Source organism: Eurytemora carolleeae, unplaced genomic scaffold (assembly GCF_000591075.1).
Source record: "Eurytemora carolleeae unplaced genomic scaffold, Eaff_2.0 scaffold732, whole genome shotgun sequence".
Lineage (NCBI taxonomy): Eukaryota > Metazoa > Arthropoda > Copepoda > Calanoida > Temoridae > Eurytemora > Eurytemora carolleeae.
Genome location: NW_019396711.1, coordinates 140,475 through 154,316, shown reverse-complemented (window position 1 = coordinate 154,316; position 13,842 = coordinate 140,475). Strand labels below are relative to the sequence as shown.

Here is a 13,842-nt window from a genome sequence, read left to right as displayed (position 1 = left end):
AGGTTGTCTCTGGGTGGGGAAAAGTACACAAGAGGGTGGGGGATGTATGGGGAATGTTGTAATTGAAAGTAAACATGTCTACTGTCTATCTTCAAGTCTGATTGAATTAAACTACCTACCTATTCAATTCATCATACATGTGGGGCCGGGGGACAGAGTTCTAAATATAGTATCTGGAATTTATTTTTAAATAAATATCATGCACGCTCATCTTAACAGCCATTAAGCTCAAAAACTTAACAACTCCTTTTTTCCAGACTCTTTTCTTTTACTTTTGTTTAATGTGAAGTTTAAATATTATTGAAAATCTCAAAATAAATAATTTACCCATAATCTTACTCTGATACCCCTGTAGTCACCTACTCCATAACAAGTCCTTGATTGTATCTATCCAGGTACAATCCGTCCACTATCAAACTCAACCAGGACTGAATCCTAGGCTCTAAATAGTAAATACCACACAAGGATACAAGCTTTGCTATCAAAATCCAGCTACTAATCCCAGGCTCTAAATGCCACACAAGGACACAAGCGTATAGCTATCAAAATCCAGCTACTAATCCTATCCTCTAAATGCCACACAGGGACAAACGCCTAACTATCAATAAGCTATCTATATCGATCCCAAATGATGGGAACGATCCAATGTTCTAAATGTCACACTGGGACACAAGCTCAGCTATAGAACAAGCTATATATTGATCCCAAATGATGGGGACGATCCTGCCTGATAAAAACAGGGCTTTAGGTTTACTCTCACGCAGTGAACAGTACAAAGTTACTCTACGAACTAATCTAAAGTTTACAGATTAAGCTTGTTTCCCGGATTTTTGCTACAAAAAGAGAGTGCCTTTTCTTGTATTTTCATAGTTTACAGTATTCCCGATATTTTACATACATCTATAAAAAGTTTTAGACTTCAGAGTGTTATTTTATGTAATTTAGAAAAAAATACGATTCAGTCAAGAAATGTAACAGATAACATTAAAAAAAATGTTTTTTAATAATTTTTTTTTTGATAAGCTATTTCTTTATTTGACTATCAATATTCATATGTTTGAAATATTTAATTTTGAATGTTCTAATTTTAATACCATTTTCTGCNCCCTCATCACATCACACCTCCGCATATTTGCAATTCAAGCCAAGATCTGCAGTGTGTATATCTGCAATATAACATTGTGGTAAAGTATTCCTATTTTCTGCAAAATTTTGCACACTTTACAAACTTGCGAAAGGTCAAAACTTTTTTTTTAAAACTGTAATTTAGATTCATTTCGCACATTTGAATATCGAATAGAAATTACAAAAAACGGCTTAGTCAATTTAAAAGAATTTGTATTTATTCTGTTCTGTTATTGAAAAAAAATCTAGGATACATTTTTCTAAAATTTTCGAAATAAATATCTGTTCTTGTGAACAAACAAAATATTTTTTGAACGATAGTATCATTCAGAAAACAAAGAGCAATGGACGAACAACATGGATTGTTCAGAGAAATAAAAAAACTATTGTTTTTTAAAACGAAGGAATAAAACGATTTAAAATTGTTCCAACACTCTTGATCGTTCTCTTTCTTATATGATCTTTTATTTTTGATCCGTGATCCCAAATCATTGATCTCTTATCCATGATCCGAAATCCTTGATCCCTTATTCTTGATCCATATACTCTCTAATCTTTAATTCATGAAGAATCCAGATTAATAATTTGGTTGATCCATGATCCCTTGCAGTCTAGATCCTAAATCTTTATTTCATGAAGAATCCAGATTAATAATTTGGTTGATCCATGATCCCTTGCAGTCTAGATCCTAAATCTTTATTTCATGAAGAATCCAGATTAATAATTTGGTTGATCCATGATCCCTTGCAGTCTAGATCCTAAATCTTTATTTCATGAAGAATCCAGATTAATAATTTGGTTGATCCATGATCCCTTGCAGTCTAGATCCTAAATCTTTATTTCATGAAGAATCCAGATTAATAATTTGGTTGATCCATGATCCCTTGCAGTCTAGATCCTAAATCTTTATTTCATGAAGAATCCAGATTAATAATTTNTTACTTGAGTAGGATTTTTAATCATCTAGTTCACTTGTACAATATTAAAGCATAAATATTCATCCTTTACTTGAGTAGGATTTTTAATCATCTAGTTCACTTGTACAATATTAAAGCATAAATATTCATCCTTTACTTGAGTAGGATTTTTAATTATCTAGTTCACTTGTACAATATTAAAGCATAAAAGGTTCAGTACTTTTAATCATAGATCAAATGTGACCGAGTTTATTCCGTTACATCCAGGACATACTTATCTCTATTGAGATTTGCGTGATATAAATGAATTATTGCACAGTTTCAAAGTTACAATTTAATGCAAAACAGAATTGTGCAAGCCGCATAATCTACAATGCAAATTAGGGAATAACACAATTTGACAAACATTTAATTTTTCATTAATTTCTGTGAATATGCTTGGTCGGAAAGTGATAAAAAATAATCTAATAAACATTAAATACATCATTTGAACAGTGTGCCCTACCATATAGGACCAGCCTGGGCTAAAAACGAAATAGAGTCAATTTAACGAGGGATTCGAAGACGGAATATTTACTCATCGTACGTAGTGAATGAAAGGCGGAGAGCCTGTCAGAGAGCTCCTGCTTTCCCTGATTTATTAGTATCATTTTATTTGTTCATTTTTTACTTGTAAATACATTTTTTCCTATAATCTGAATATTTACTCACATCAGTTTTCAGGCTTTAGATTTCCTTTATTTTACACCATCTTTACATGGTAACACTTTTCATGAGTATTCAGTGCTAGCATGTGTATCCATGTTGAGATTTCGTCTTGTCAAGTGTTACCCACAATAAAGGAAAGTGTAATGACGACCTAAAACTGTTTAAATTGGTGGTTGAATTTCGTTCTCAGAAAACTGTGGAATAGGAAGACGACAATGAAGCAATAGATAAGTATTTTTTATGTTGCAAAAACCAATAGCTTTACAATTAACTTTTTAAATCTCTTATTCAAAAAACGATCATTTAGTTTTAAAAACAACGAAGAAAAAACGAAACGATCGTTTTTAAAAACTATTGCTTTTAAAGACGACAATTCGTTAGACCGTTAACTACCCTTTGTTAACGACCTTTAAAAGAGAAAATACATTTTCTGGTCGGAAAATCCTAGGTCAGAAAACATTCAGATAAAAACATTTAAGACATCATATCATTCATCATTCATCATTCATCACCATATCTTCTAGGAAAAAATTGAAATTAATTGTCATAAAACTCAGATTCTTTATCAATTTTTGTTTTTAAAAACGATTAACAACCCTAATTGTAGGGCGGATAGAAAGAAAGTTTCGAAAGAAATGTGGTATTTTCGTTTTAAAAAATACAATAGTTTTTGAGTAAACGATCGTTTTCAAAAACGATCGTTTTTTCGTTTTTAAAGTTCAAAGCGATCGGTTCGCTCTTAAGAACGATCGGGTTTTTCTCAAAACGAAAGAAAAAAACGACGCGAAAAAAGATTGTTTTTTCGATTGTTTTAAATAACGATTTACATTTTACAACCTTATAAGTGAAGAGCTTTATTATATAGTTAACGTTTACAAATTTAAATACGGGGTTACCCGCAAAGGATGAGATTTCAGAGACGACTGTTCGGAATGATTACTTTCTGTTTCCTCAAATTCCCTGTTCCTCTAAACTGTTTATTTATTTGGCAAATCATATAATTAAGCCAATAAGAGACTATTATAAGGCAGAGGACTATATTTAACCCTGATTTCAAAACATTCATGTCGTCTTAACTGTCTTATTCTTTGTAACATAATTTCAGTGAAACTTATTTTATTTTAGAGTTTAAGTTTCCTTTTATTTACAGTGAAACCCTTAATAAAGAATACATCGAAAGAATTTATCAAATGTCGTCTTAACAATTTTTCAATGAGTTTTATACTATATTACGTAAATTTCAGTATTTGCGAAAATAAATAAATAGCCATGAATATGAGGGAACAGTTTTAAAGAGTTCCATATAATCATTTAATTAAAAAACTAAATATCTGCAACATTCCATTATCAGAAAGTGATGAATACGACATTTGCTGAATTCTTTCGATGTATTCGTTATTAAGGGTTTCACTGTAGTATTCTCAACGTTAAGAAATCCTGCAAAGTTCAACATTGTTCAAATCTACAATATCTAGAAAACACAAGGGGGAAGGAAGTCAATACGCTAAAAATCAAAATCAGAAATCAGAGATTTTTCTTGATAATCAAATTTTAAAATTAATTTTTGGAATTCAAAGTTTCTCAAAGTTTCTAGGTAAAATATCAACAACTCTCTACATAGTTTTTTTTAAAATAGTGAAAACCAGAAAACTAAAGTGAAATAAATGTCGTCTTTGTTCCTAATTTTACATGGACATTTCACTAAGAATTTAATAAATTGAAATTGTTGCAATTAATATATTTTTAAATACAGGGTGTCCCAATAACCATTGTATTTCAGAGACGAATTCAAAATCGTCTTTGTAAAGAATTAGCGTTGTGTTACCTAATTGCAATTGGTCAAAATAATGTTACGCGTAAACGGTAAAAAAACTGTTTTGTTATTCTGCAAAACGTTGTATGATGTTAATAGTTCTGTAACATTTCTGTACGATAAACAGTGAAGAGAAATTTAAGAGCGGCTGGGTCTGTAAACACGAATTTATTAAATCCCGATCGATTAATCTAGATATCCACTGTGGGTACATTTATATTGCTGCTGAATCTGCTCTTTTTCTCTTTTTTAAAATTCTTTCATTTAATGGCGTCCCAAATTTCAAATTTCAAGGCTTCTAATTAACTGTGTTCGGAAGTTAGTTTACGCCACTCTGTGACTTTATTGGTTGAATTTTAAACAATGTTCTATATACAAACTAAAAATTTAAGTTTTTACCTCAGAGTACTTTTTGCGAAATAGCGCGTTTGTAAATTACAAAATCTTTGGCGACTTTTCATGATTAAAAGAATAAAGAAGACGACGACAAATATTTTCTGGTTCCTGGTTCTCACGTATCGGTAATATATCAAGTTATTCTAATAAATGTATGCACTATTTTGCATAAGATAAAATCGCACCCTGATCTCTAATAGTTCTCCTTAAATCTATTTAATTGAAATGTTTAGTTATCATTATTAAAATTAGGTGGAAAAAATAATCAAAACAGCCAAGGGCTATATTTTCCACCTTATTGTTTTATACTTGTACTGTTAATATAATCATCAATTTGTATTTGTAAACTCGTTTTGTACACAGATACATGTATTTTAGCAATAAACTTTATCTTATCTTATCAAACCTCTTCAAATGTAGAGAATTTGAGATGGTTTGAAATGTCGTCGTCCAAAGGAACCTCTCTAAAATTATATTTATTGTTAAATTAGGCTTTTTCATGTAGATACAGCCATACAGTGGTCGCCGAAATCAAATATAATATAAACATAAAATAATTGTGGTTGTGTTTATATACTTAAAAATCACTAACAGATAAAAAATTAAGGATTACATTGTAATGTTTTATTACAGCGGGTTGGTTTCTTTAATTATCCAAACCATTATTTTTTTACTTATTATTGTTATTTCTCAAACAACTTTAAATAATATTTTTTGTCTCATGAAATATCAATTTCATTGATATATACAGACCACGTTTGGAAATCTTAATGAATCATAATAAAAAAGAAGAAGGAAAGTAAAGTTGGAAGTTTTGTACAAATCTTTTTAAATGAGAACCTGAATTTTGAGACGGGACTTTAACACCCCATCTTTTTTATTGATTTTTTCAAAGAGAAGATTTTATTCAAAATTCTTTAAAGCAATATTTAGGATTTTTATGATAGCAAAGGGAGTTTGTTTAAAGGCAATATGAAAAGTTTATGAATTGTTTTTTTATTAAATTTTTGCAATATCTTCAATTTTTTAAATGAAAGAAAATGCAAAATAAAAATGTAAAAATGTTTACAAATATTGATCAAATTAATGCCGTTTATTGAACTATTTATTTGTCAGTAAAATGTTTACCCGTGGTATGTTTAGTATTTGTTTAATGCTTTTTCTTCAGGAAAATATTTAAATCTTTTAACATACAAACTTTAATTGAACATTCTTAACATTTATTTGAGAAGAGGCGGTTTAAACTCAGAGCTTGATGAATAAAATTAATTGAAAAATAATGATATAGATATGGGGGGAAACAAGGAATTTGTTCTTTTGTGGTTCTTAACCCTATTCCGGCTGTGGGGGGGGGCGGGTTTCCTGGGACCCCCCACCCCGACGTTTTTTAAAAATAACTCAAAAAGTATTGGTCTGAGGCTGCTTTACTTTTCTACCTAACAAGTGCCCCTTACGTTAGGCTCTAAGCGGGGCTTTAATATATACCTAATGCATGAGCCCTCAGGCATATTGCCTAAAGGCCTTATTTTACTTTTACCCGACTTAAATATATCTTTAGACCTTCTTTCGAAAATTGGATTTCGACATTGTATAGCTCTTTGAAAAGTCTGGAACTAAAGAAAGCTGATTGCACAATTTTTGCGAAGACATTTCGTACAAATTTTTGCACAGATGCCTTTAAAGAGAATTTGCACATTTTCAGTTTTCCTTGAACACAAATTTGGTTTTTGAAACTTTACAAATATTTTTGCAAATTTGAATTTGCCGTGGCAAAATGTATAATTTATCTCTTTTGCGAACTTTTTGTTTTTGCAAATGTTTTGCTTGATAACTTAAGCTATAAATTTTGAAAATTTTGCAAATTGCCAATTCGCATTGCTACTACTAAAGTAGTGCCCAAGGGCTTTCCAAAAATGTATTAATTGTTATAGATTCTTAAGGAAAAAGAGGGGGGGTCTCTGGGACCACCCACCCCTTTAGACTATTTTGTTTAAAAGATAAAGCAATTTCTTATTTTCTTTATACAATACATTTTAATAAATCTTTCATCAGAAAGTTTCTGCAAAATTCTATCTTATTGAAACTGCAGAGAACCCTATACAGACAGGTACTGCAAACTATACTGCATCTACAGGGTTACTCATAAAGATTGAGACTGTAAAGACGACCTGAAACTCTTTAAATATGGAAATCCTAAGGCTAAATTAAGTCTTCTTTATTCAATGATTTGACAGTTTGCAGGGAATCATGAATTTAAGAAAATACAATATAAATTCCGTACAGTCGTCTCTTGTGGACAACCCTGCACTTTTAGAATAACATTTAACATTTTGTATATAACAAACAACAGACAGAACTTAGCAATTAAAAACATTTTGTTTCTAATTATGATCGTAATTATGAACAGAATGTTTGTAATTATGAACATTTTGTTCGTCACTATGAACGGAGATTTCGTCATTTCTAATTTTTGAGAAATTTTCTGTTTGATTGGTGGACCTCAAAAAGCCTAAAACAAAAATTCAGGAATTTTTTTATTTTCACTTTATTTTAGATATAAGGCATTCTCAAATTGAGACAGATGAAGAGGAAAGAGATTATCAAGGTTTTATAGATATAATACAGTGATAAACGATTATATCAAGACAATGAAGAAGACTTTTTTTAAAATTTTTATTTTTAAAAAGCTTTTTTCGAATTACAAGTTTACAAGTAATCAAAGAGAAACTTTTTCAATTGACAGCTTCTCTTGACTTCTATGTTTATGTGTATCCATGCTGTTTATCAGGTTCATATAAATCAAAATTAAAATCGAAAGTCGTCTTAATTGTGTTGAAATAATTGCATACCACTGTAGATCAATTTAGATATTGACTTAAAATATAAAATTTCACTTTACAAAAAATAAAACAGTTGAGCCAATTTAAAAGATTAAACATACAAAACATACAAAACAAATATAAATAATTAGCTCCAATAGAAAAATAGCAAATACTCAAGTTGATTTATAGAGATAAAAAGAATATCTTAAAGGGAATATATGGCGTAATTTCAAGTGGCCTGACATGTAAATATGGACATACCCGATTGAGAGTGGTACCCTGCAAACCTTTGATTGATCATCGAAAACAGAGATCTCAGTGTATATATCTCTTAAATGCAGCGTAAAAAGTCGTAGAATTCCTGAAAAATCTAGAATATTCTTTGTCTAACGTGGTTTTAAAAAATTCAAATGTTAAATAAGGAATATTCTGTCATTCTCGATCAATCTAAGGTTTAAAGGGTACCGATGTATATGGGGAATCTAAGGTTTAAAGGGTACCGATGTATATTCATGTACAAAATTGATAGGAGGGGGGGGCTGGGGGGGGTCCAAAAATCGTATACTAGGACAGACCCCAAATACGTAAAACCTTCATTTAATGAGTGAAAATTGGTTCTGAAGGCATAGAACCTCTAGTTTACAGTGCCCCTCCCACATCTAACTGAGATATTTCTTTAAACGTTATGCTATGTAATAAATAGTAAAGCATTTGTATTATTTATTATTTCTAAAAAAGCATTATTGGCAAATTAATTTCTATTTTTAATGAAAAAAAATATTTTATAATGAGATCAATATAAAAGAATCATATTTTAGGAGATTTTCTTTTATTATAGAGTTTTACAAAATATTATGTGCCCCCCCCCCTCCTGCACAAATACAGGCCTTATAGAAATAAATTAATTCGGTAAAGACCCATTTTTATCTGCTATATAAGGAATCTTGACATGTAATAAAGTTATATCATTGTAGTTTTAGGATAATATTTATAATTTACGTAAGTTGCGCGGAACTGAACAGAAGTTTGAGAATTGACTGACAACCTAAAATTCGTTAGATATTACAATCTAAGTGTTGAATTATAATAATAACTTGTCATTTTACGAGGGTTTACAGCGAACAGTTTTCATTTTACAACCAAGAGTGTGAAAAACAGTTTTTTCACACTAAAGAAAATGATTTTTGAAAATATTTTCTAACAAGTAGCTTGCTGCAAAGAAATGCTTCATAAGAATTTGTTTAGTTTTGTTATTATTGTCAGCAATAATAGTATTATTATCATCTTTATTATTTTTATTGATAAAAGAAGGTATCGAATAATTAGTGCAGATAGACCAATAAAACTGTGGAATAGGAAGACGACTTTTAAGCAATTGGTTTTTATTCCACGGTTTTATTGGTATATCTGAAGTTGTAGTGTACTTTGAGTAGTAGAAGTAGAAGTAGTAGTAGTAGTAGTAGTATAGTCGAAAAAGGATTTATAGAAGTAAAATTAAAAGTCGTCTTTTTCCAGACAAACTTAAACCAAGATGCCGATCGTTCGAGGCTCAAGTATGATGTCCCTTGGGACCTGGAAGGCTAGGAGCACCAAATACCAGAGGTAATTAGGGTGGAGGGAAGTGGGGGTAGGAGCACCAAATGTCAGAGGTACGAAGGGGGAAGGGATTAGTAGGGGCGTACCAAATACCATAGGTGGGTACCAATGTATATTGGGAATCTAAGGTTTAAAGGGTACCGATGTATATTGGGAATCTAAGGTTTAAAGGGTACCGATGTATATCGGGAATCTAAGGTTTAAAGGGTACCAATGTATATTGGGAATTTAAGGTTTAAAGGGTACCGATGTACATTGGGAATCAAAGGTTTAAAGGGTACCGATGTGTATCGGAAATGCCCCTTTTTAAATGAAAGTTCGCATAAAATTGCCCTTACAGTCCCTTTAAGTTCAATTTTAGAAAAATCTGAAATGCAGTTTGAGACAGATGATGATAATGATAGAGATTACACAGGTTATATAATAATATTAATATTGACCAAATTAAAAATGTTTATACAGTGGGACCCAAAAACTGTGGATTGGGAAGACGACTGTTAGCCTTGTATTATGATTTAAAATACGTACAGCAATTGTGCAAATGGCCCTTTCACTAATTTTCACTATTTTTCATAATAACATCAAATTTACATTAAAATGCTTAAATGCGTAAGTGATTATTTTTTAATTTAGGGAACAGAAATCTTTGCCCACCATGTTTGAAAAAAGGTAAATTTGATTTTAAAAAATGTTGAATTGAAAGCCGTATTAAAGAGACTATAGGTGTAATTTCAGTATTTAAATTCAGTATTTAAAGAGTCGCCTGTCTCATTTACGTCATTTCTTTAAGATATGTTCTATAAAGTTGACATATTCTACTTAAAATTATGTATACAGTCCCTTTAACATATTAATGTATGCTATTTATAGTTGACATATTCTACTTAAAATTATGTCTAAAGTACCTTTAACATATTAATATATGTTCTTTATAGTTGACATATTCTACTTAAAATTATGTATACAGTCCCATTAACATATTAATGTATGCTCTTTATAGTTGACATATTCTACTTAAAATTAGGTCTAAAGTACCTTTAACATATTAATGTATGTTCTTTTTAGTTGACATATTCTACTTAAAATTACATCTACAGTTTCTTTAACATATTAATTTATGTTCTATATAGTTGACATATTTTACTTAAAATTATGTCTACAGTTTCTTTAACATATTAATTTATGTTCTTTATAGTTGACATATTCTGCTTAAAAATAGGTCTACAGGACCTTTAAGAAATTAAGATATGTTCTTTATAGTTGACATTCTACTTAAAATTACATCTACAGTTTCTTTAAAACATTAATTTATGTTCTTTATAGTTGACATATTCCACTTTAAATTAGGTCTACAGTACCCTTAAGAAATTAATAAATGTTCTTTTTATTAAGTTGGATACCAATGAGTGCGACCTTAGTATATTAAAAAGTGTTAAAACACTTTATATTTAAGTTTGGAGGTTTTAAAACAATTTACTACGATAATTTTCCCATTTGTAAAAACAACCCTTAACATATTGTTCGTAACTGCGAACAGAATCCTAGGGTATAATATTTTCGAGATATCCTTTAGATTCAGTTCGCAATTTTGAAGAAAACGTTTGGACTTTTAACAAAATGTTCGGAATTTTTTTTCAAAATGTTTGGAATTTTGAACTAAATTTTCGGAATTTTGAACAAAATGTTTGTATTTTAAAAATGTTGTGGGTAAGTTCGATAATATAAACAAAATGTAACGTTTGTATCTAACAAAATATATATAAAGTTTCCTCTAGGTTTTGATGAACCATCTTTGAATCTTCTCTCATGGGATTGGGTTTCTTCTGTTCAATTCTGTTCATTTTATCACTGTTTTGAAAATGAAAAGGCCTTGGAAATATTCCGAAGCCATACAGGGCCTGTCACTCTAAATGGATATGATATAACCCCAGCTAAACATCATCAAGCACTGAAAGGAAAAGCTGTTTTAATAAACAGTTCACGTGGCATAGAAAAACAAGCAGTGTTAACAGCTAGTAAAACAGATATGATGATCGATGGAAAATCTGTTTTTTTAAATCCTAAAAAATCCCCAAAATGTGTGAGACCGGAACCAATGATAAGCTGCTAAATAAATGATAATATTTGCTGTCCGTTTATTCATTAAAGAGAGAGAGTGCCAGTTTACTAAATTAAAGAAAGGGAGTGCCAGTTTATTAAATTAAAGGCAGGGAGTGTCAGTTTATTTAATTAAAGTCAGAGAGTGCCAGTTTATTAAATTAAAGGCAGGGAGTGCCAGTTTATGAAATTAAAGGCAGGGAGTGCCAGTTTATTAAATTAAAGAAAGGGAGTGCCAGTTTATTAAATTAAAGAAAGGGAGTGCAGTTTATTAAATTAAAGGCAGAGTGCCAGTTTATTAAAGTAAAGGCAAGGAGTGCCAGTTTATTTAATTAAAGGCAGGGAGTGACAGTTTCTTCAATTCAAGTCAGGGAGTGCCAGTTTATTAAATCAAAGTCAGAGAGTGCCAGTTTATCAAATTAAAGTCAGGGAGTGCCAGTTTATTAAATTAAAGGCAGGGAGTGCCAGTTTATTAAATTAAAGGAAGGGAGTGCCAGTTTATGAAATTAAAGGCAGGGAGTGCCAGTTTATTAAATTAAAGGCAGGGTGTGCCAGTTTATTAAATTAAAGGAAGGGAGTGCCAGTTTATTAAGTTAAAGGCAGAGGCTAACAGTTTATTAAATTAAAGGAAGGGAGTGCCAGTTTATTAAATTAAAGGAAGGGACTAACAGTTTATTAAATTAAAGGAAGGGAGTGCCAGTTTATTAAATTAAAGGCAGGGAGTGCCAGTTTACTAAATTAAAGGCAGGGAGTGCTAGTTTATTAAATTAAAGGAAGAGACTAACAGTGTATTGAATGAAGGGAGTGTCTTTGTAGAAAAGGAAGAAGTGTATCTTTATAAAAAGAGGGAGTGCCAATAATACAAGGGATGGGAGGTTGTTTTTTTTATAAACATATTTATATACATACATTATACGTATATGTATATACATTATATAATTATACGACTAACTATCTATATTTCTGTATACCCTACATTATCCTTTCTATCTGTCTGTATTTTAGGATAAATTGTATATTTGGTTGAAACCCAAAAATTTGCTTTTATAAACCGTTGCATGGTTTAACCGGTTAACAGGGATTCCTGGTAAAACCCTAAAAATATAGGGGTGCCAATTATAAACATTAACTAGTCGTTTTAAGATATAATTATTGATTCTATAAGTGGGATTGAAAAAGTTTAAGATCATGATTTTTTGTGGTTTTTTTTTTGGGACACCATTTCAATCCCGGTTGATATAGGTGATACTTTACAGGCAGGTAGTGAGGTATGCAGGTAAGGTAGGCAGGTATACAAGTACATGGTTGAGATTTCAGCAAAATCAGGTGTAGTAAACTACTCAAGCCACAGGCCCTTCAAGCAACACACAATTATAATACTTTACAAAAAAAAAAATTACGAAATCAATTTCATTTAAAATATTTATTTTTTAAAAGTAAATTTATAGTTTTGAGGAAATATTTAGTTTTAAAAGTTATTACATAGGAGTGGCAAGGTTGAACTATCTATCTATCTTTAGAAAACTGCCTGTTAGATCTACTAGGTGCATCCCGGTATATAGGCAGTTATATCCTGTGCTAGATTGAGTATATCAATCTATGGCTTTGTTCTTTTTAAAAGGAACTGCAGCTTCGTAGTTATCAGATGACAGTCCAATAAAGAAGGGATGGGCATGCCCAAGTCACAACAGTACCTTTAAACCTTAATCTGATTTAAAATGTCGAAGAAAACATATTTTATCTACCCTGTCTTAAATTCTGATAATTTCTCCATTATTTCGAAGCAACAAAATACAAGGCACTTTTACAGAGGAACCAAAAACTAAACAGTTTTACAAACAAAAAACATGGATATCTTACTCAAACTTAATCAGACAAAGGTTTTAAGGGTACCATCGTCAATTGGACACTGTATCGATGGAGGGTCATTTGAAATTACGTTTACAGTCCCTTTAAACAAATCTGTGACTAAACAAAACGATCTCCTTTCTTTGGCGCAAAGTTATGAAATGAGTCATAATTGTTACGCAGAATATATTACAACTCATCTTTAAACTCTTGTCACGGCTTTCGATCTAGAATCTAATTTCTATGGTAGTCCATACAATACCTCAATACAGTGTAGATATATATCATAGTGATTCTCAGTCAGTAAGCCTTTACTTTCAAATTCACCCCCCTCAGGCCCCCCCCCACGTAAAACTAAATACAGAGAATGCATTCGGGAATATTTTCATTCATATTTTGCTTTTTCATTCAAAACCGTCTTAAAGGCCTTTTATATCTCAATATAAAAATACAGGCCCAACAAAAAGTATCGAAAAACAAATACGGGTAATTTCCTAGAATACGATTTTTGGACCCCCCC

The 13,842-nt window shown here is 30.8% G+C and overlaps 1 protein-coding gene across 1 annotated transcript in view; it reads left to right on the top strand.

Moving 5' to 3' along the window:
* Positions 1–9,275: 9,275 nt before the first annotated feature.
* LOC111707671 (CD63 antigen) overlaps positions 9,276–13,842 on the top strand; it is a 14,300-nt gene continuing 9,733 nt past the window's right edge. The window contains exon 1 of the mRNA XM_023480813.1: positions 9,276–9,383. Within this exon, the coding sequence (XP_023336581.1) occupies positions 9,313–9,383 (71 nt within the window). The 5' untranslated portion in view covers positions 9,276–9,312. The remainder of the gene's footprint in view (positions 9,384–13,842) is intronic.